General features: G+C 40.4%; 1 protein-coding gene across 1 annotated transcript in view; it reads left to right on the plus strand.

Moving 5' to 3' along the window:
- LOC129541046 (T-cell surface glycoprotein CD1a-like) overlaps positions 1-23,806 on the plus strand; it is a 36,514-nt gene that overhangs the window by 9,533 nt on the left and 3,175 nt on the right. The window contains exon 2 of the mRNA XM_088834957.1: positions 22,602-23,704. Within this exon, the coding sequence (XP_088691083.1) occupies positions 23,623-23,704 (82 nt within the window). The 5' untranslated portion in view covers positions 22,602-23,622. The remainder of the gene's footprint in view (positions 1-22,601; positions 23,705-23,806) is intronic.

Raw genomic sequence — 23,806 nt, forward strand, 5'->3', positions numbered from 1 at the left:
CCGCCCCAGGTGTACACGTGTTCCCCTTCTTGAATCCCCCTCCCACCTCCCTCCTCCCATTATCCTCCTTCTGGGTCATCCCCGTGCACCAGCCCCGAGTATCCTGTATCATGTGTCGAACATGGACTGGTGATTCATTTCACATATGACAACATACATGTTTCAATGCCATTCTCCCAAATCATCCCACCCTTACCCTCTCCCACAGAGTCCCAAAGACTGTTCTATACATCTGTGTCTCTTTTGCTGTCTCATATACAGAGTTATCATTACCATCTTTCTAAATTCCATATATATGCGTTAGTATACTGTATTGGTGTTTTTCTTTCTGGCTTACTTCACTCTGTATAATAGGCTCCAGTTTCATCCACCTCATTAGAACTGTTTCAAATGTATTCTTTTTAATGGCTGAGTAATATTCCATTGTGTATATGTACCAAAACTTATCCATTCGTCTGCAGATGGACATCTAGGTTGCTTCCATGTCCTGGCTATTATAAACAATGCTGCAATGAACATTGGAGTACATGTGTCTCTTTCAATTCTGGTTTCCTCAGTGTGTATGTCCAGGAGTGCGATTGCTGGATCATATGGCAGTGGGTTTCAATTGTGGTTTTATTTCCACCTCTGCATTTGAGTCGTCAGCTGGGGTTTGCTCCTGAGGCTGCCCTGGAGGACTTGGTTTTGCCCCTGTGAGGGCCAGGTGTGGAGGTGGTTCAGCTGCTTGGGTCACGTTCTGGCAGTAAGTACCATGTATTCAGGGGAGTTGGTGGATAGGGCAGTAGGAAATATAGTGCTCTAGAAGGATATGGCAACTAGTATTGGCCAATATGCTCCAGTGTTCTTATCTTGAGAATCCCCAGACAGAGAAACCTGGCAGGCCACAGTCCACAGGGTTGTGAAGAGTTGGGCATGACCGAAGTGACTCTACATGCACAGATACAAAACTTTTTTTTGCCTGTGGCAGCTCTGCCTCAGTGATGGTTGATCATGAAGGTGGCACAGCTGCTTGGCTTGCAGGGACCCTGGCAGTGCCAGGTGCAAGGACATGGACTGCTTCCACTGAAGAAATTATGGCCCTATTAGAGTCTTTTTTTGAGTCTCTTATAGCTGGTGATCAGAAGGCCTCTTTGGCCTGTCTTTCTCTGTAGCTCTGTCCATTCAGGTTCAGGCACTGAGAGGGCTCCTTTATCTGGGGTCCTTCTCTGTTGTTCGGTGTATCAGGTATATAGAGGGGGCCCCCCTGGCTGGGGTCCTACTCTGTAGTTCAGTGTGTTTGATGGGCCAGTCTTTCTATTGTTTAGCTGTTGATGCTGGCGTGTGGGTTCAGTTCAGTTCAGTCGGTCAGTCGTGTGCAACTCTCTGTGACCCCATGAACCGTAGCACGCCAGGCCTCCCTGTCCATCACCAACTCCCAGAGTCTACCCAAACCCGTGTCCTTCAAGTTGGTGATCCCATCCAACCATCTCATCCTCTGTCGTCCCCTTCTCCTCCTGCCCTCAATCTTTCCCAGCATCAGGGTCTTTTCAAATGAGTCAGCTCTTCGAATGAGGTGGCCAAAGTATTGAAGTTTCAGCTTCAGCATCAGTCCTTCCAATGAGTATTCAAGACTGATCTCCTTTAGGATGGACTGGTTTGATCTCCTTGCAGTCCAAGGGACTCTCAAGAGTCTTCTCCAACACCACAGTTCAAAAGTATCAATTCTTCGGTGCTCAGTCTTCTTTATAGTCCAACTCTCACATCCATACATGACCACTGGAAAAACCATAGCCTTGACTAGACAAACCTTTGTTGACAAAGCAGTGTCTCTGCTTTTTAGTATTCTGTCTAGGTTGGTCATAAATTTCCTACCAAGGAGTAAGCGTCTTTTAATTTCATGGCTGCAATAACCATCTGCAGTGATTTTGGAGCCCAGAAAAATAAAGCCAGCCACTGTTTCCACTGTTTTCCCATCTATTTGCCATGAAGTGATGGGACCGGATGCCATGATCTTAGTTTTCTGAATGTTGAGATTTAAGCGTGTGGGTAGAGAGAGGCTATAGTGATAGCTGCATCCCTTACACGTAACTCAGCAGTATCACCTTGCTTCCATGTCTGCCTGGCCTTCCTCCGCAGGAATTTCCCACCACAGTCTTCTCCCCTCACAACCCCTCCATCTGTCTCTCCACAGGCAACAACAGCCCTTCCCCTGGAGTTGCTCCACAATCCCTAAACGCTGACTCCCAGCCGCTGCACCTTCTAGGGCACTTGCATCCCTTTCTGGGGTATGTATGGCTGCGACAAAGACTGATTCTTGTTTCATTTAGGCTGCCACAGATCAGCTGTTTCACTCTCAGCCTTAAATGTTTCTCCTCTGACTCAGACAATTGCCCTGATTTGGAAATCGGACCCCTGTTCCAGTTCCCCCACCAGCTGAGGGCAGGTCCGTCCAGTCCTACTAAGACTCCTGTTTCCCCCCCTGTTTCCTTTGTCCTACTGAGATTTTCTGTGGCTCTATATATTCTTTTCCACTGGTCAGGTACTCCTGTCTGCTCTCAGCTGGTGTTTTGCATGCACTTCTGTGTCTGAAGGTGTATTCCTGATGCATCCATGGAGAGAGATGTATTCCATGTCCACTTACTCCTCCGCCATCGTGTTCCCCCAGAAGATGGATTCTTACCCACTGGACCACCAGCAAATTCTCTATCTTTGATGCTCTGATGTGGGGTATAAAGCTTGAAACAACCAAGCTATTTCTCAGACTGGGATTAGAATCCACAATCCCTGACCAAGGAGGGGACTTGCTCACACAGTTTTTAAAAAGAAAGTCCTCACTTGGTGTCAGGACTTACTGAAGCTCAGTTTCTTTTGTCTTGTTGCAGAAAGAATTCAGCAAAAGGCAAAGTGTCAGACAAAGCATGAGTTTATTAGCATATGATGCTTGTGAGGGATACAAGTGAACAGGTGAGAGGGCGCTGCCCAGAGGACTGAGAGGACTTTATTATTAAAAACAAAAGAAAGTGAGGAGGGGTAGAAGACCACCTTCTTCCTCATTCTTGGGCAGATGTCAAACCTTACATCATTAGTTCTTCCTTTGACCCTGTATGGTTTAACCAGGACTGTCATGATGCTATTTAAATCATATGTGTGGTAGCAAAAGAGTAGTATCATATACTCAGTTCATTTCAGTCGCTCAGTTGTGTACGACTCTTTGCGACTCCATGAATCACAGCACGCCAGGCCTCCCTGTCCATCATCAACTCCAAGAGTTCACTCAAACTCATGTCCATCGAGTCGGTGATGCCATCCAGCCATCTCATTCTCTGTCGTCCCCTTCTCCTCCCGCCCCCAATCCCTCCCAGCATCATAATCTTTTCCAATGAGTCAGCTCTTCGCATTAGGTGCCAAAGTATTGGAGTTTCAGCTTTAGCATCAGTCCTTCCAATGAACACCCAGGACTGATCTCTTTTAGAATGGACTGGTTGGATCTCCTTGCAGTCCAAGGGACTCTCAAGAGTCTTCTCCAACACCACAGTTCAAAAGCATCAATTCTTCAGCGATCAGCTCTCTTCACAGTCCAATTCTCACATCCATACATGACCACGGGAAAAACCATAGCCTTGACTAGATGGACATTTGGTGGCAAAGTAATGTCTCTGCTTTTGAATGTGCTATTTAGGTTGGTCATAACTTTCCTTCCAAGGAGTAAGCGTCTTTTAATTTCATGGCTGCAATCAACATCCACAGTGATTTTGGAGCCCAGAAAAATAAAGTCTGACACTGTTTCCACTGTCCCCATCTATTTCCCATGAAGAGATGGGACTACATGCCATGATCTTTGTTTTCTGAATGTTGAGCTTCAAGCCAACCTTTTCACTCTCCTCTTTCACTTTCATCAAGAGGCTTTTTAGTTCCTCTTCACTTTCTGCCATAATGGTGGTGTCATCTGCATATCTGAGGTTATTGATATTTCTTCCAGCAGTCTTGATACCAGCCTGTACTTCTTCCAGCCCAGCATTCCTCGTGATGTACTCTGCATAGAAGTTAAATAAGCAGGGTGACAATATACAACCTTGACGTACTCCTTTTCCTATTCAGAACTAGTCTGTTGTTCCATGTCCAGTTCTAACTGTTGCTTCCTGACCTGCATACAGGTTTCTCAAGAGGCAGGTCAGGTGGTCTGGGATTCCCATCTCTTTCAGAATGTTCCACAGTTTATTGTGATCCACACAGTCAAAGGCTTTGGCATAGTCAATGAAGCAGAAATAGATGTTTTTCTGGAACTCTCTTGCTTTCTTCATGATCCAGCAGATGTTCGCAGTTTGATCTCTGGTGCCTTTGCCTTTTCTAAAACCTGCTTGAACATCTGGAAGTTCACGGTTCACGTGTTTCTGAAGCCTGGCTTGGAGAATTTTGAGCATGACTTTACTAGCGTGTGAGATGAGTGTAATTGTTTAGTAGTTTGAGCATTCGTTGGCATTGCCTTTCTTTGGGATTGGAATGAAAACTGACCTTTTTCAGTCCTGTGGCCAGTGCTGAGTTTTCCAGATTTGCTGGCATATTGAGTGCAGCACTTTCACAGCATCATCTTTCAGGATTTGAAATAGCTCAACTGGAATTCCATCACCTCCACTAGCTTTGTTCATAGTGATGCTTTCTAAGGCCCACTTGACTTCACATTCCAAGATGTCTGGCTTAGGTGAGTGATCACACCATTGTGATTATCTTGGTCATGAAGTTTTTTTGTACAGTTCTTCTGTGTATTCCTGCCACCTCTTCTTAATATCTTCTGCTTCTGTTAGGTCCATACCATTTCTGTCCTTTATCAAACCTATCTTTGCATGAAATGCTCCCTTTCAAGAAAAATCTCTAATTTTCTTGAAAAGATCTCTTGTCTTTCTTATTCTGTTGCTTTCTTCTCTTTCTTTGCATTGATCGCTGAAGAAGGCTTTCTTATCTCTCCTTGCTATTCTTCGGAACTCTGCATTCAGATGCTTATATCTTTCCTTTTCTCCTTTGCTTTTTGCTTCTCTTCTTTTCAGAGCTATTTGTAAGGTCTCCTCAGACAGTCATTTTGCTTTTTTGCCTTTCTTTTCCATGGCATGTTCTTGGTCCCTGTCTCCTGTACAATGTCACGAACCTCCGTCCAGAGTTCATCAGGCACTCTATCTATCAGATCTAATCCCTTAAGTCTATTTCTCACTTTCCACTGTATAATCATAAGGGATTTGATTTAGGTTATATCTGAATCATTTAGTGGTTTTCCCTAGTCTTCAATTTAAGTCTGAATTTGGCAATTAGGATTTCATGATCTGATCCACAGTCAGCTCATGGTATTGTTTTTGCTAACTGTATAGAGTTTCTCCATCTTTGACTGCATAGAATATAATCAATCTGATTTCAGTGTTTACCATCTGATGATGTCCATGTATATTAAGCATGGTTAATTCTTCTCAGGTTTTAGTATAATGTCCCCTTTCACCAATGTCTTTCCCCTTTCACCTTATATTCCTGTCAAGCTCCATACAGAGATGTTACTATTCAAGTGCCCTGACATGTAACAAGATTCAGACTCCATGCCCATTATCATGTGTTTTAACAATCAGAATTTGTGGTTTGAGTGTGCATGTTACTTAAATGTGCCTCGTCTTCCTTCAAGATAGTGTATATTGTTGCTAATTTACTAGATTCTTTTTTGGAGTGGTCCTTTGCTTACTACACTCTCCGAAATTCCCTTAGATCCCCTCTCTGAATTTAATCTCCTAGTGGGATTCTTTAAACTATTTATTATTTTTTTCTGCTTGTCTTCATGCGTGCTAAGTTGCTTCAGTCCTGTCTTACTCTGTGCGACGTTATGGACTGTACCCCACCAGGCTCCTCTGTCCATGGGATTCTTCAGGCAAGAATGCTGCAGTGAGTTGCCATGTCCTCCTCCGGGGATTCTTCCTGACTCAAGAATTGAACCCCTGTCTCTTATGTTTCCTGTATTGGCAGGCAGATTCTTTACCACCAGTGCCACCTTGGAAGCCCCCTATTCTTTTCAATCCCTATCAGAAGATATAATACATACAAGGGAATGATAAGAATGAAATTTACCTTCTCATTAGAAAATTAATCTGAAGAAAAATAGAATGGCATCTTCTCAGTGTTGAAAAAGAACCCAATAAATATGTCAACTTAGAATCCTATATCAAGCAAAAGTACATTTAAAAAATTAAGATGAGATAATTCCCTAGTGGTCCAGTTTTTAAAATTCTCTACTATCCCTGTTGAGAGCATGATTCAATCCCTGGTTGGGGATCTAAGATTCTGCAATCTGCAAGCTATGTGGCATGGCCAAAAAAAAAAAAAAAAAGAAAGAAAGATGAAGCAAAGATATTTTCTAATAAATGAGAGTTGAGATTTGTTTTCAAAAGACTTACTAAGAAATGCCATAGTAAGTCCTTCAGCATGAAGAGAAATGATACAAATAGTGTAAACTCAAATAGACAAGAGAGGCTGAAGAACTAGAAATAGTAAATAAAATGTGTATTTCATAATGATAATGTGATCAGATCATAAAAATGGCACAAAAATCCTAGTTGCCAATGTACCTAATAACAGAATTTCAAAATTCATGATATAAAGAGCAATAGAATTGAAAAGAAAACAATAAAAATAGAATAAGTCATTGGCAGGAAAACAGAAATATAGATCAATGGAATAGGATAGAAAACTCAGAAATAAACTCATGCATCTATGGTCAATTAATCTATGACAAAGGAGGCAAGACTACACAATGTTGAAAAGGCAGTTTGTTCAACAAATGATGCTGGGAAAACTGGACAGTTACATGTAAAAAATGAAGTTACATCATTTGTTAACACCACAAACAAAAATAAGCTCAAAATTGATTAAAGACCTACATGTGAAACTGGACACTGTAAAACTCCTAGGGGAAAGCATAGTCAGACCACTCTCTAATATAAATTGCAGCAGTATCATTTTTGATCCCAGAATAATAGAAATAAAAAAAAAACAAACAAATAGACCTAGTTAAACTCAAAAGCTTTTGTACAGCAAAGGAAACAGTAAACAAAATGAGAAGAAAACTAACAGATTGGGAGAAAATATTTGCAAATGATGTGACTGAAGGGATTAGTCTCCAAAATTTACAAACAGGTCATGATGTTTAACATCATCAGAACAAACAACCCAATCATAAAATGGGCAGAAGCCCTAAATACATGTTTCTCCAAAGAAGACATACAGATGGACAAGAGGCACATGAAAAGATGTTCAACACCACTAATTTTTAAAGAAATGTAAATCAAAACTACAATCATCTCACACCAGCTAGAATGGCAATCATCAAAATCCACAAACAATAAATACTGAACATGGTGTGTAGAGAAGGGAACCCTCTTATACTGTTGGTGGGAATGTAAATTGGTACAGCCAATATGGAGAACAGTATGGAGATTCCTTAAAAAACCAAGAATATAGCTACGATATGACCCTGCAATCCCACTGCTAGGAATATATCCATAGAAAAACATGATCCGAAAAGACACACACACCCCGATATTCTTTGCAGCACTGTTCACAAAGCTCAGACATGGGAGCAATCTAAATATCAATGAACACAGGAATGGATAAGGATTTAGTACATAGATATGATGGAATGCTACTCAGTCATTAAAAAGAACGAAATAATGTCATTTGTGGCAATGTGGATGTTTTTAGAGATGATCATACTGAATGAAGTAAGTCAGAGAAGGAAAATTCTTGCACGACATCCTTTATATGTGGAATCTAAAAAGAAATGATACAAATGAACTTAAAAAACAGAAAGACTCATAGACTCAAAGAACGAACTTAAGGTTGCCAGAGGAAGGGATAGTTAGGGAGTTTGGGATGGACATTTACACACTTCTATTTTGAATAGATAACCAACAAGGACCTATTGTATAGCACATGGAACTCTCGTCAATGTTATGTGACAACCTGGGTGTGAGGGGAGCTTGGGGAGAATGGAACATGTGTATATATATGACTGAGGCCCTTCATTGTTCACCTGAAACTACCACAGCATTGTTAGTCATCTATACCCCAATACAAAATAAAAAGCTTAAATCTTGGAAAAATTATATGTTAATACTTCTTAAAAACTTGAACACAAAAATCATTAGCCATAACTCACTATGTTAACAGAATATGGGAGAATAAACAATGGATACAAATACATTTTTGCAATGTTCAACACCTCTTTATGACAAAAACTCCCAGTAATTTTTTCCTAAAAACTAGGGATTGTTGTTCAGTCACTAAGTCCTCTCTGACTCTGTGCAACCCCATGGACTGCAGCACACCAGGTTTCCCTGTCCTTCACTAGGTAAGTGTTTTGCTTTTCTCCTCTGGGGAAACTTCTCCCAGAGTTTGCTCAAATTCATGTCCATTGAGTCAGTGATGCCATCCAACCATGTCATCCTCTGTTGTCCCCTTCTCTTCCTGCCTTCAGTCTTTCCTAGCATCAGGGTCTTTTCCAATGAGTTGACTCTTTACATCAGGTGGCCAAAATATTGAAGCTTCAGCTGCAACATCAATCCTTTGAATGAATATTCAGGGTGGATTTCCTTTAGGATTGTTTGGTTTGACCTCCTTGCTGTCCAAGGGACTCTCAGGAGCCTTTTCCAGCACCACAGTTCAAAAGTATCAGTTCTTTGATGCTCAGCCTTCTTTATGGTCCAACTTATAAATAGTTTACTTGCAAGGTACCAAAGTGAGTTTGCCTGCTTTTCTTAAAGCGGTGGGTTAAGACAAGTATCCTAACAGTTGAATGGCTGTTCCTTCAGGTGATTGTCCACATGGGCAGAGGGCTTTTGATTCAGAATGCAGTGAAGCTGAGCTACGTAGAACTTTCCACCCTAGTGGCAGAAAGTGCAGAGGAACTAAAGAGCCTCTTGATGAACATGAGAGAAGAGAGTGAAAAAGTTGGCTTAAAACTCAACATTCAAAAAGCTAAGAACATGCATCTGGTCACATCAATTCATGGCAAATGGAAGGGTAAAAATTGGAAACGTGACAGATTTTATCTTCTTGGGCTCCAGAATCACTGCAGGCAATGACTGCAGCCTTGAAATTAAAAGACACTTGTTCCTTGGAAGAAAAGCTATGACAAACCTAGACAGTGCATTAAAAAGCAAATACATCACTTTGCTGACAAAGGTCCATATAGTCAAAGATATGGTTTTTCTTTTTTCTTTTTATTTAATAAATTGTACAAGGCACAATGCCAAAAACATTAACAGTTAAAATTTCACCAAATGAAAAATACTATAGAATACACAGTTGTAAAAAGCCACATTAAGTTATTTTACAACTGCCTCAAGCTGCAAAAAGAAAAAAAAACACCACAAAACCAATGCCATACCTAAGTTATCCCTCTCTCAAAATAATGCCATTTATGTTATAAACCATGAACACCCCATCAAAAGATGGGAACTGCTTTTGTTAATTCATATATATATGACTGTATCACTTTGCTATACACCTGAAACAAACACAACACTGTAAATAAAATATAGTACAATATAAAATAAAAATAATAGCAGACCTTTGGGGCTTTACACAGAGGTAGAGTTCCTATCAGAGGGATAACAGCACCACAGCAGTACTGAATCCTTGTGAAGGAGGGACACGAATGACTGGATTACAAGAGTTACAGGAATGAGAGCTGCTCACTTCCCAGAAACTACAGCTCACAGAAAACTAACAAAGGCACGAGATACAGACCATTTACTTATGAATGTGTAAAACTCAAGAAAGTCCACATTATTCCTACAACATGTTGAAAGTGCTTCAAAATTCACACAATACTAATTTTCTTATGGTTCTGGTTAAATTATATATACCAGTTTATAACAAATGGTAAAATCTGTAACTCTGTTCAAAGTTTTAAAAGATTACTTAAGAATAGTTTCTTGTATTTCTATGCCACCTTTATAGTTCTGGTTTCTCATTTCTTAATTAGTAAATTCAGCGTGCAGGTTCTATCCCAGGCTAATTTATACACTTCCGGAAGGAACGGCCTCTTAAATCCACAGTGTTGAGGTGGGGAGCCCCCAACCACGTCTTTCGTTTCACTTATGATAAATATATGTTTCAATACATTCTCCCAAATTATCCCACCCTCTCCCTCTCCTACAGAGTCCGAAAGACTGCTCCACACATCTGAGTCTCTGCTGTTTTCTCGTATACAGGGTTATCGTTATCCTCTTGCTATATTCCATATATATGTGTTAATACACTGTATTGGTGTTTTTCTTTCTGGCTTACTTCACTCTGTATAGTAGGCTCCAGTTTCATCCACCTCATTAGAACGAATTCAAATGTATTCTTTTTAATTGCTGAGTAGTACTCCATTGTGTAAATGTACCACAGCTTTCTTATCAATTTATCTGCTGATGGACATCTAGGATGCTTCCAGGTCCTGGCTATAATAAACAGTGCTGCAATGAACATTGGAGTACATGTGTCTCTTTCAATTCTGGTTTCCTCGGTGTGTATGCCCAGGAGTGCGATTGCTGGGTTGTATGGCAGTTCTATTTCCAGTTTTTTGAGGAATCTCCACACTGTTCTCCATAGTGGCTGTACTAGTTTGCATTCCCACCAACAGTGTAAGAGGGTTCCCTTTTCTCCACACCCTCTTCTGCATTTATTGCTTGTAGACTTTGGATAGCAGCCATTCTGACTGGCATGAAATGGTACCTCATTGTGGTTTTAATTTGCATTTCTCTGATTATGAGGGATGTTGAGCATCTTTTCATGTGTTTGTTAGACATCTGTATGTCTTCTTTGGAGAAATGTCTGTATAGTTCTTTGGCCCATTTTTTGATTGGATCGTTTATTTTCCTGGAATTGAGCTGCAGGAGTTGCTTGTATATTTTTGAGATTAATCCTTTATCAGTTGCTTCATTTGCTATTATTTTCTCCCATTCTGAAGGCTGTCTTTTCACCTTGCTTATAGTTTCCTTTGCTGTGCAGAAGCTTTTGATTTTAATTAGGTCCCATTTGTTTATTTTTGCTTTTATTTCCAATATTCTGGGAGGTGGGTCATGGAGGATCCTGCTGTGATTTATGTCAGAGAGTGTTTTGCCTACGCTCTCCTCTAGGAGTTTTATAGTTTCTGGTCTTACAATTAGTTCTCTAATCCATTTTGAGTTTATTTTGGTGTATGGTTTAGGTAGTGTTCTAGTTTCATTCTTTTACAAGTGGTTGACCACTTTTCCTAGCACCACTTGTTAAAGAGATTGCCTTTTCTCCATTGAATATTTTTGCCTCCCTTGTCAAACATAAGGTGTCCATAGGTGCATGGATTTATCTCTGGGCTTTCTATTTTGTTCCATTGATCTATATTTCTGTCTTTATGCCCGTACCATACTGTCTTGATAACTGTGGCTTTGTAGTAGAGCCTGAAGTCCGGCAGGTTGATTCCCCCAGTTCCACTCTTCTTTCTTGATTGCCTTGGCTATGCGAGGTTTTTTGTATTTCCATACAAATTGTGAAATTATTTGTTCTAGCTTTGTGAAAAACACCGTTGGTAGCTTAATAGGGATTGCAGTGAACTTATAAATTACTTTGGGTAATATATTTATTTTCACAATATTTATTCTTCCAATCCATGAATACAGTATATTTCTCCATCGATTAGTGTCCTCTCTGATTTCTTTCACCAATGTTTTATAGTTTTCTATACATAGGTCTTCTGTTGCTTTCAGTTCAGTTCAGTTCAGTCGCTCAGTCGTGTCCGACTCTCTGCGACCCCATGAATCACAGCACGCCAGGTCTCCCTGTCCATCACCAACTCCCAGAATTCACTCAAACTCATGTCCACAGAGTCGGTGATGCCATCCAGCCATCTCATTCTCTGTCGTCCCCTTCTCCTCTCGCACCCAACCTTTCCCAGCATCAGAATTTTTTCCAGTGAGTCAACTTGTCACATGAGGTGGCCAAAGTATTGCAGATTAAGCTTTAGTATCAGTCCTTCCAATGAACACCCAGGATTGATCTTTAGAATGGACTGGTTGGATCTCCTTGTAGTACAAGGGACTCTCAAGAGTCTTCTCCAGCACCACAATTCAAAAGCATCAATTCTTCGGCGATCAGCTTTCTTCACAGTCCAACTCTCACATCCATACATGACCACGGGAAAAACCATTGCCTTGACTAGACGGACCTTGGTTGGCAAAGTAATGTCTCTGCTTTTTAATATGCTGTCTAGGTTGGTCATAACTTTCCTTCCAAGGAGTAAGCGTCTTTTAATTTCATGGCTGCAATCAGCATCTGCAGTGATTTTGGAGCCCAAAAAAATAAAGTCTGACACTGTCTCCACTGTTTTTCCATCTATTTCCCATGAAGTGATGGGACCAGATGCCATGATCTTTGTTTTCTGAATGTTGAGCTTCAAGCCAACCTTTTCACTCTCCTCTTTCACTTTCATCAAGAGGCTTTTGAGTTCCTCTTCACTTTCTGCCATAAGGGTGGTGTCATCTGCATATCTGAGGTTATTGATATTTCTCCCAACAATCTTGATTCCAGCTTGTGCTTCTTCCAGCCCAGCGTTCCTCATGATGTACTCTGCATATAAGTTAAATAAGCAGGGTGACAATATACAGCCTTGAAGTACTCCTTTTCCTATTTGGAACCAGTCTGTTGTTCCATGTCCAGTTCTAACTGTTGCTTCCTGACCTGCATACAGGTTTCTCAAGAGGCAGGTCAGGTGGTCTGGTATTCCCATCTCTTTCAGTATTTTCTACTGATTTGTTTCTTTAGGTAAATATATTCCTAAGTATTTTATTCTTTTCGTTACAATGGTGAATGGTATTGTTTCTTTAATTTCTCTTTCTATTTTCTCATTATTAGTGTTAGGAATGCAAGGGATTTCTGTGTGCTGATTTTATATCCTGCAACTTTACTATATTCACTGATTAGCTCTAGTAATTTTCTGGTAGAGTCTTTAGGGTTCTGTGTAGAGGATCATGTCATCTGCAAACAGTGAGAGTTTTACTTCCTCTTTTCCAATTTAAATTCCTTTTATGTCTTTCTCTGCTCTGATTGCTGTGGCCAACACTTCCAAAACTATGTTGAATAGTAGTGGTGAGAGTGGGCACCCTTGTCTTGTTCCTGACTTTAGGGGAAACGCTTTCAATTTTTCACCATTGAGGATAATGTTTGCTGTGGGTTTGTCATATATAGCTTTTATTACGTTGAGGAATGTTCCTTCTATTCCCGCCTTCTGGAGGGTTTTGATCATAAATGGATGTTGAATTTTGTCAAAGGCTTTCTCTGCATCTATTGAGATAATCATATGGTTTTTACTTTTCAATTTGTTAATGTGGTGTATTACATTGATTGATTTGCGGATATTGAAGAATCCTTGCATCCCTGGGATAAAGCCCACTTTGTCATGATGTATGATCTTTTTAATATGTTGTTGGATTCTGATTGCTAGAATTTTGTTAAGGATTTTTGCATCTATGTTCATCAGTGATATTGGCCTGAAGTTCTCTTTTTTATGTGGCATCTTTGTCAGGTTTTGGGATTAGGGTGATGGTGGCCTCATAGAATGAGTTAGGAAGTTTACCTTCCTCTGCAATTGTCTGGAAAGGTTTGAGTAGGATAGGTGTTAGCTCTTCTCTAAATTTTTGGTAGAATTCAGCTGTGAAGCCATCTGGACCTGGGCTTTTGTTTGCTGGAAGATTTCTGATTACAGTTTCAATTCCATGCTTGTGATGGGTCTGTTAAGATTTTCTATTTCTTCCTGGTTAGTTTTGGAAAGTTGTAGTTTTCTAAGAATTTGTCCATTTCTTGCAAGTTGTCCATTTTATTGGCATATAGTTGCCTATAGTATTCTCTAATGATCCTTTGTATTTCTGTGTTGTTGGTTGTGATCTCTCCATTTTCATTTCTAATTTTATTAATATGGTTCTTCTTCCTTTGTTTCTTGATGAGTCTGGCTAGTGGTTTGTCAATTTTATTTACCTTCTCAAAGAACCAGCTTTTGGCTTTGTTGATTTTTGCTATGGTCTCTTATGTTTCTTTTGCATTTATTTCTGCCCTAATTTTTAAGATCTCTTTCCTTCTACTGACCCTAGGGTTCTTCATGTCTTCCTTTTCTAGTTGCTTTAGGTGTAGAGTTAGGTTATTTAGTTGGCTTTTTTCTTGTTTCTTGAGGTATTCCTGCATTGTTATGAACCTTCCCCTTAGCACTGCTTTTACAGTGTCCCAGAGGTTTTGATTTGTTGTGTTTTCATTTTAATTCATTTCTATGCATATTTTGATTTATCTTTTGATTTCTTCAATGATTTGTTGGTTATTCAGCAGCGTGTTGTTCAGCCTCCATATGTTGGAATTTTTAATAGTTTTTCTCCTGTAATTGAGATCTAGTCTTACTGCATTGTTGTCAGAAAAGATGCTTGGAGTGATTTCAATTTTTTGAATTTACCAAGGCTAGATTTATGGCCCAGGATGTGATCTATCCTGGAGAAGGTTCCGCGTCCGCTTGAGAAGAAGGTGAAATTCATTATTTTGGGGTGAAATGTCCTACAGATAACTATTAGGTCTAACTGATCTATTGTATTGTTTAACTTTTGTGTGTCCTTGTTAATTTTCTGTTTAGTTGATCTATCCATAGGTGTGAGTGGGGTATTAAAGTCTCCCACTATTATTGTGTTATTGTTAATTTCCCCTTTCATACTTTTTAGCTTTAGTCTTACATATTGTGGTGCTCCCATGTGGGTGCATATATATTTATAATTGTTATATCTTCTTCTTGGATTGAACCTTTGATCATAATGTAGTGTCCTTCGTTGTCTCTTTTCACAACCTTTGTCTTAAAGTCTATTTTATCTGATATGAGTATTGCTACTCCTGCTTTCTTTTGATCTCTATTTTTGTGGAATATCTTTTTCCAGCCCTTTACTTTCAATCTGTATGTGTCTCTCTTTTTGAGGTGGGTCTCTTGTAGACAACATATATAGGGGTCTTGTTTTTGTATCCATTCAGCCAGTCTTTGTCTTTTGGTTGGGGCATTCAACTCATTTACATTTAAGGTAATTATTGATAAGTATGATCCTGTTGCCATTTTCTTTATTGTTTTGGAGTCGAGTTTATACACTCATTCTGTGTTTCCTGTCTAGAGAAGGTCCTTTAGCATTGTTGAAGAGCTGGTTTGGTGATGCTGAATTCTCTCAGCTTTTGCTTGTCTGTAAAACTTTTGATTCTCCAAGCCAGGCTTCAGCAATATGTGAACCATGAACTCCCAGATGTTCAAGCAGGTTTTAGAAAAGGCAGAGGTACCAGAGATCAAATTGCTAACATCCGCTGGATCATGGAGAAAGCGAGAGGGTTCCAGAAAAGCATCTATTTCTGCTTCATTGACTATGCCAAAGCCTTTGACTGTGTGGATCACAATAAACTGTGGAACATTCTGAAAGAGATGGGAATCCCAGACCACCTGACCTGCCTCTTGAGAAACCTGTATGCAGGTCAGGAAGCAACAGTTAGAACTGGACATGGAACAACAGACTGGTTCCAAAGAGGAAAAGGAGTACGTCAAGGTTGTATATTGTCACCCTGCTTATTTAACTTCAATGCAGAGTACATCATGAGGAACGCTGGGCTGGAAGAAGCACAAGCTGGAATCAAGATTACCGGGAGAAATATCAATAACCTCAGATATGCAGATGACACCACCCTTATGGCAGAAAGTGAAGCGGAACTCAAAAGCCTCTTGATGAAAGAGAAAGAAGAGAGTGAAAAGGTTGGCTTGAAGCTCAACATTCAGAAAACGAAGATCATGGCATCTGGTCCCATCACTTCATGGGAAATAGATGGGGAAACAGTGGAAACAGTGTCAGACTTTATTTTTTTGGGCTCCAAAATCACTGCGGATGCTGATTGCAGCCATGAAATTAAAAGACACTTACTCTTTGGAAGGAAAGTTATGACCAACCTAGATAGCATATTAAAAAGTAGAGACATTACTTTGCCAACCAAGGTCTGTCTAGCATGTCCCTTCCGTCTATTCCGTTCTGTCGCTCAGTCGTGTCCGACTCTTTGCGACCCCGTGGACTGTAGCCTACCAGGCTTCTCCGTCCATGGGATTCTCCAGGCAAGAATACTGGAGTGGATTACCGTTTCCTTCTCCAGGGGATCTTCCCAACCCAGCGATGGAAGCTGGTCTCCCGCATTGGAGGCAGACGCTCTAACCTCTGAGCCACCAGGGAAGCCCATTAAATACTGATTGAATTAAGACATATGTAAATCTATAGGAAAGAACTTTGGTAAATTGATTTATATTCTAAGCTGCCTAAAACTCTGTGTTGCTCTCTTCACTTTGAAAAATAAACATTGTTTTTCAAATTTTTTAATTTGCTTTGGAGCTTTTTTCCTTCCTGATCTAAAGATTTATACCTTTCATTGATTCTGTAAAATTATTAGCCACCGTTTCTTCAAATATTTCCTCTGCTCGTTATTTGTTTTGTCTCCTAATGAATTTCCTGTTAGACTTATATTGGGTTTCATGTTAGTGTTCATATCTCTTAACTTTTTTGTTTGTACTCAACAGCTATTTAGCTCTGTCTTATGCTGTAAAAAATTCTTCAGCTCTCTCAATTTAGAAATATTAAAAAATTGCTTTCTCTGATTTTTGCTTAATCCATGAATCAATTTTTAAATTACGATATTTGGAATATTCATGCCTAGAAGCTTAATCTTCCTGGTATTTTTTTTTGATGTCTCTTTCTCTTCTGGTGTTTCTTTTCACGCAAAGTGGTTTGTCTGTCTACTTTCTTTTATGCTGAATTATTTCTCTCCATATCCTGTAATTTTGGATTATGCACTCACATTAGGAAAGGCTTTATATGTAGGAATTTTTTACAGACTGTATTGAGTGTTCTCAAAACAAACTTGCTTTAAATTTTACCTAGTGTGGGGAATTCCCTGGTAGTGTGGTGGTTAGGAATGGTGGTCTCACTGCTCAGGTTCTATCCTGGGCCTGGGACCTAAAATCCCACAAGCAGATAGGCCCCCCAGAATTTTCATTCACCAAGTGTCACAGAGATATCACAAACTTGGAATCACCTTTTAATTTTTTGGTTTGCGTATTCTAAGATCACACAAGGAGAATAGTTTTGAGCTCCAGTCTCAGACTTGTGATTAGTGATCCTCAGAATGAGAAGCGAGCAAAGAAGCCAATGTTCAGTGAATACAGAGCTAAGCACACTTCCTTCCCTGACAATTAGATAGATATTTTTTAGACCATTTTGTCACTGAGACCAGTGTATGGCAGGACACTTAGTTTCAATTTTCACTTTATTTGAGACAAAGTCTCAAGGCTTTGTCTCCTTTTTAATTTTTTGGTTGTCTGTGCAGCATGTGGGATTTTAGTTCCCCAACCAGGAATCAAACTCATTCACCATACATGGGATCACAGAGTCTTAACCATTGGACTGCCAGGAAAGTCCCAAGGCCTTGCTTCCTGATCCAAGTAACCACAACATCCAAACCCTAGGGAATACACAGGATGTCTTGTATGCCTGAGCATCATTTCCTGTTTGCATCTCTGGGTTTCCGTTTTTTCCTATGTTTGATTCCCTTATTTTATCAAGAGCATAGCTATGTATTCCAAAAAAGAATGAAAAGACATTTTTTATCTTGAATTTCTTAGTCCATTCAAGTTGCACAATGTGCCATCTTGCCAGAAACAAAATCCATAACTGTGGACTTCCCTGCCGACACAATGTATAAGAACTTGCTTTCCAGTGCAGGGGACACACATTCAGTCTCTGGTCCTGGAAGATTTCACATGCCACCGAGCAACTAAGACCATGTGCCACAACTACTGAGCCTATGCGCTGCAACTTCTGACGCCTTCACACCTAGAGCCCCCACCCGCTGCAACTAGTGAGAGCCCATGCTAAGCAACCAAGACTTAGCGCAGTCAAATAAATAAACAAACAAAACTTTAAAAAATAGTACCGGCATTTGTTGAAAAATATTTCTAACAAAAAGAAAAAAGAATTCATAACTGTGTTACACAGAAATCTAAGAATCATGTGATAAAACAATGCTTTAGATTTGAAAGTGAGTTAGAAAGGAATACTGTAATTGGCTTGAATGGGTAGGGACAATAAGAAGATGGAGAAGAGGACTGCGGCTGAGATAAAGGCTTAGTGGAGAAGGACTAGGAAAACACAGAAGAGTGAGAAAGAAGGAGGGAGTAGAGTGGGGAAACAGGAGAACACACAAGTGGGAAAGAGCGGGAGTCCAGTAAGGAACAAAAGCGCTGGAGCCAAATTTCATATTAGAAAATGCTCAGTTCTCTCCACGCAGTCATTTTTACAGATGAGAAAACTGAGCTCAGAATGCTGATATGATTTCTCCAATACACTGTGTCCAGCAGATATCCATTCAGGAGTTCATCTTGACTCTCAGTCCAAAGCTCCTTTTGGGAAAATATTTTTTGTGACGGGGGTTGAGGTGGGTGAGAAACACACAGGCCAAATGCTTGAAGAAAGAAAAGGCAAGGGAAAACTTAATGCAGAGTGGGAGGGAAAATGAGGTCAGTAAAAGATAAATTGGTATAAGCGGCAGTGGATTTCTCTAGAAGGGAAGTTGGGGTTTCTTTCGGCGAGGGAGAAGGATGTAAGATGAGCCTGTGAGACAGTGTGGGGAGAGAAGCTCACATGTGCGTCCTGAGGAGAAGGAATTCAAGAGCTGTGATGGTGTTCGGTGTTTGGAAGAGCACTAAATTAGAGATGTTAGAAAGAACAGGAGAATTCTGATGGCCTAAGCACCAATGAATCAAGAGGGAGGAACCCGGGGAGGTCTGGTCACCCAGGGAATAATACTTGACTCCCTTGTATCTGGTCAACTTGGATTCTAATCAGGGTTTATCTCACCTATTCTGGTTTTCTCCTCGGGGGTTTCTTGGTCCAGGGAGCACATAGTTATCAGTGACCTATATGACCACCTTATTTTCTCCCAATTTTTTTTCCCCCCATTTCATGGTCACCTTCCCTCTGGCCCCACTTTAGCCCTTGAAGTTGACCTCCAGTTCTGCTTTTCTTCAGCTTCTCTAGTTCTCAGAGTTCCTTAGGCAGATCCTGAGAAGCACCTGTCCTTTCTCCTCCTTCAGATCTGTCCTTCATCCACCATAGCTGAGTTTATGCTGAAGAGTGGAGTTGCCAGGGACGCTGCAGATCCATGGTGGGACCACGATTCAATTACCAGCTGCTTCCTGCCCCTTGACTAGGACCAACTCTGATATAGAAGTTGAGCTGAAGAATCAGTGGCTCTGCTCCACTTCTCTTTCCAGTCCTCTTCCCAGTCTTCCCGTTCAGCTTCCTCTCCCTCCTCCTCCACTTTCAGCCTCTGCCTCCCACCTCTTTCCTTCATCCTCTTCCTCTTTTGAGCTTCCTTCTCTCCTCCTCCACCTGTTATGTCCCCTGGTGACTCTGCCCAGCTCCTAACCTGTTGGTCCCAGACTGCATTCCTCAGTTAATTAACTCTTGTTTCTCTTCTACCTATCCAGATTCAAACTGCCTCCTCCATGCTTTTCCCCAGTCCACAGTGAAGGGTGTAAGCACTCGTGGCTACACTGTTTTGGGGTCCAGTATTCTTGAGAGTCCCTTGGACTGCAAGGAGATCCAACCAGACCATCCTAAAGGAAATCAGTCCTGAGTGTTCATTGGAAGGACGGATGATGAAACTGAAACTCCAATACTTTGGCCACTGATGCAAAGAGCTGATTCATTGGAAAAGACCCTGATGCTGGGAAAGATTGAAGGCAGGAGGAGAAGGGGATGACAGAGGATGAGATGGTTGGGTGACATCACCGACTCAGTTGGGTAAACTCCAGGAGTTGATGATAGACAGGGAGGCCTGGTGTGCTGCATTCCATGGGGTTGCAAAGAGTCAGACACGACTGAAAGATTGAACTGAACAAAATGTAAATGTGGGGCCTCATATGTAAAAAGCAGGGAAAAAAGGTGTTTAATGGTTCTAAGACATAAATCTTTTCCCTTTGTTTCAAAGTCAACTTTCTTCTCTGTCTATCTTTCTGTCTTTCAAGCTATGTTTGTTTAGTGGTTTTCTTTTTTTCTTTTTTTTCTGGTTTGTTTGTCTGTTTTAATTGGTTAGAGTCACTGCCTCTAGGGCAAAGGAAATCTTACAGCAAGTGTAGACTATCTTAGTTGCTTGGCTGCTTTACTTTCACGACTCTTGTGTGTGTGTTTAATAACTCCAGGTTAAAATGCCATCATATTGTGTACAAGAGACACTGAAGCAGACAGTGTTTTGTTTAATTTTTTGGTCTTGAAATAGACTTTTGTGAAACACTGAGTGTGTAGATTTGTCAGTTAGGTGTTAACTGGATTCGTGTTTTGTTGTTGTTTAACAGTCTTCAAATTCCTCTAGCACTCCTTTGTTCAGTGTGGATAGAGAGTTTTTCTTAATGTCTGCTTCACTCACAGGCTTTGGTATTTCCTTTGTGAGGTACTTCAAGATTTATGGCCACACTGTTGCCTCTTGTGCAGCAGTGGAAAGTTCCTACTACTCCATGCTGGCTCATCTGGTTGGGAGACTGAGTAAGAGCATTATTTTTATTCTGACTCAGTCTCATTCTTAGGCAGGTGCCTAGTCTTTCAGTTTTGGGGGTTAGGCCTTCTAAGTGTTCCACCTTGCTCTCAGTGGGATGCAACCTCTAAAAATTACCGACAGGCTGCTGTGCGTCTTCACCTATGTCCTGAAGACAACAGAGCTTTCTGCCTTCCCCTCCCACACCCCCACCCTCTGTCCCTTTCTGTGTGGGAGACAGTGGAGAAAATCTGGTTGGGACTTCTTGCCTATCTCAGATCTCAGTCTTGTACTGTGAGGAAGGATTTCTCTGGCTTATATCCTTGATTCCAATCTTTCAGGAGACCCTGGTGAGGTCCATGGAAAAAAGTGAATTTCCCTTATCTGTACAGAGAAGGAAATGGCAACCCACTCCAGTATTATTGCCTGGAAAATCCCATGGATGGAGGAGCCTGGTAGTCCTTTGGGTTGCAAAGAGTCAGACACGACTGAGTGACTTTCCATTATCTGTGACTCTCAGTGTGTAGATACTCATGCCTTTAGGAGTTTATAAGCAATTTTATGTGAATTATTCTCATTGGCTTGTGTAGCATCTGACATCTGTCCCAAGTAAGCAAGGATTTGCATCTCGTTTTTCCTTGGAGGAATCTGTCTTTCCTTAAGTTTTGGGTTAATTGGTGGCCCTGATACTTCAGTGCTGTGGTGGTTTCTAGAAAAGTTGTGATTTTGCTTGTCCAGCTTTTAAAAATTACAAATATCCAAGTGAAGCTTTCTAGCTTTTTATTTTCTAATCTTAATTTAAAAAAAAAATTCTTCCTTTAATTAGCCTGAAATAATTTTTGTTTGCTTATATACTAAGAAATAGCAAAATAAATAGCCTAAATGCATCTATCCAGGTGATAAGTAGCATAAACAAATATTTAAGAGACTTTAGACAGTTACAAACACCATGAATGAGGGAGATCAGCATTTCCAGCAGAGAGCAGCATATGATAAAGCAAACATGAAGCATTCAGGGAAGACCAGGAAGAAAAGAATCTTGGATAAATGACTTCATTATATTCTATTAACTTCCTATATATTCTCAGTGGCTTCTTATTATGTAGATGACCAGATTTATCCCCAAACAAGACGGGTTTATTCCAGATGAGCAGAGAATTGCAATTTGGCATCTGCAATCACAGTGACCCATGTGAAAGCTTGAGAGCCCCCACTTTGGGTTTCCCAACTCTATTTAACTGAGGTTTCTGTTTATTATTTTTTTACATCATTAATAAGAGATTTACAACAGGACCCTTTGTGTAAACTTCATGCTTATTAGCATATACTTTAATCTGAAGAAAAACTCTAAAGTTTTTCCCTTCATCAAGTAGGGGTAAGTAATGTTTTCTATGTCTTGAATAATTTTATATTGAAGATCACTATAACGTACAATGTCATTTGATGCCTGTATCAAATTATGCCAACACTCAAAAATATTCACTGAGCACCTACCACTTGCCAGGCACTCTGTTAGATATTGGGGATCCAGTACAGTAGGGTTTGTTGAAGAGAAAACCACAGGCCCATAGCGGAGTCACTTGGCTAAAGTGTGTGATGCCAAATCTAGATGCAATATCTGACTTAACTACATTTCCAACTTTCACCAGAAATGTAATCTTAATAAACTATTTTGGAATTTTCTGATCAGCACCAATGAGATAACCTCCCTGTGAGGCCCTCTCCATCCTCCAGAGGAAGAAGAGGCAATCTATATGGTAAAATTCTCGCTATTCCCTTCCCCTCAAAAAGAAGATATCCTGGTCTAAAATAATCTTTTCTTTTCTTTTGATAAATAGCTCATCTGACCTGCCCTTTTTATAAAAACCTTCCATTTTATGCTGTTTCTTTGAATGCCTTTGTAGTTGTTAGACGGGATGTTGTCCAATTCATGAGTCATTGAATAAAGCCAGAAGATCTTCAAATTTACTCAGTTAAAACTTTTTTTTTTCCTCCCCACACAGGCTATAGATGTAACACCCCAGGACAATCTCTGAAGTCAAGAACCTGTTGGGTAAACAAAACATTTAAGGGTCACCATTTTGGAAAATGTTGTTTCAAGAATGCTTTTTGTGTTTTTTTTTTTTGGACTAGAGTTTATACATTATAATTAGTCTCAGCACAGCAAGATTTACAATTCTTCTTTCAGTGTTTTGTCCCCCAAAGGATCTAAAAGCTCTTTGAATACGGTTATTGCATTGTGTGTTACACGATTCACAAGTGTAACAGATGCTTGTTCTCAGGCAGGTGCTACGTGACTGATAAGTGAATATATGTCAGTGCAAGTCAAACAGAGGAGGGTTTTCTTTACGTTGCAATGCTCCTGTGGTCTCTGTGATGGCTGCTGGCTGCTCCCTGAGAATAACGAAGAATATGTGTCAGTTTATACTGTTTCTCAAGGAAATCATAGGGGATCCTGAAAAAACTAATAAAGCAATGAGTGAGAACTCAGAGGTGTGAATGAGGTGGGTGGGAGTGAGAAAGGGGAAGTGAATATTTAAGGAAATATTAAAAAAAAAACAAAACAACCCAACAACAGAAAGACAGAGTAACAGAAAAGAGCAGTGGCATGAGAACTTTAAGTAGGTTGCTGGGAAGACATTTAGTTTCATGCTTTTATTTCATGGTTGAGAAAGTCCTTACTGGTACATTGACATTTCAATACTACATAAGACTTGGTCCATAACAGTTAGATTGGGGAAGATGAATAGGATGGGAGCTGGCGACAAGGAGAGAACTTGGAAGCCAGAGAAGAGAGTCAGAACTGGAAGAGAAATGACCATTTGGGTAGGCGGTCTGGGGATTAGGGAAGGAACAGATTGTTGTGTGTGTGTGTGTGTGTGTGTGTGTGTTTTCAGACAGTGAATAAAGGGAAGGTTCATTGGTAGGAGAAGGAAGTCAGAGTGGAGGTGTTGTGTGGTAAGTTTGCTTAGAACAGAAATCAAAGACCAACTTTTCTGAGAGAGAAAAACATCTGCTAATGAGATGCTGTTTCTGCAACTTCCATTGCTCCTGGCTCTCCTCGTGGGTGGAGACAATGAAGAGAATAAGAACTCTGTTCCAGAAGGTAGGTATATGTGTGTGTGAATGTGTGTGTGTTTGTGTGTGTGTGTGTGTGTGTATGTGTGTGCGCGCATGCCTGTGTGTATGGGGTGGTTTCCCAAACCAG

Source organism: Moschus berezovskii, chromosome 4 (genome assembly GCF_049115385.1).
Source record: "Moschus berezovskii isolate FMDL1 chromosome 4, NW_MosBer_1.0, whole genome shotgun sequence".
Taxonomy (NCBI): Eukaryota; Metazoa; Chordata; class Mammalia; order Artiodactyla; family Moschidae; genus Moschus; species Moschus berezovskii.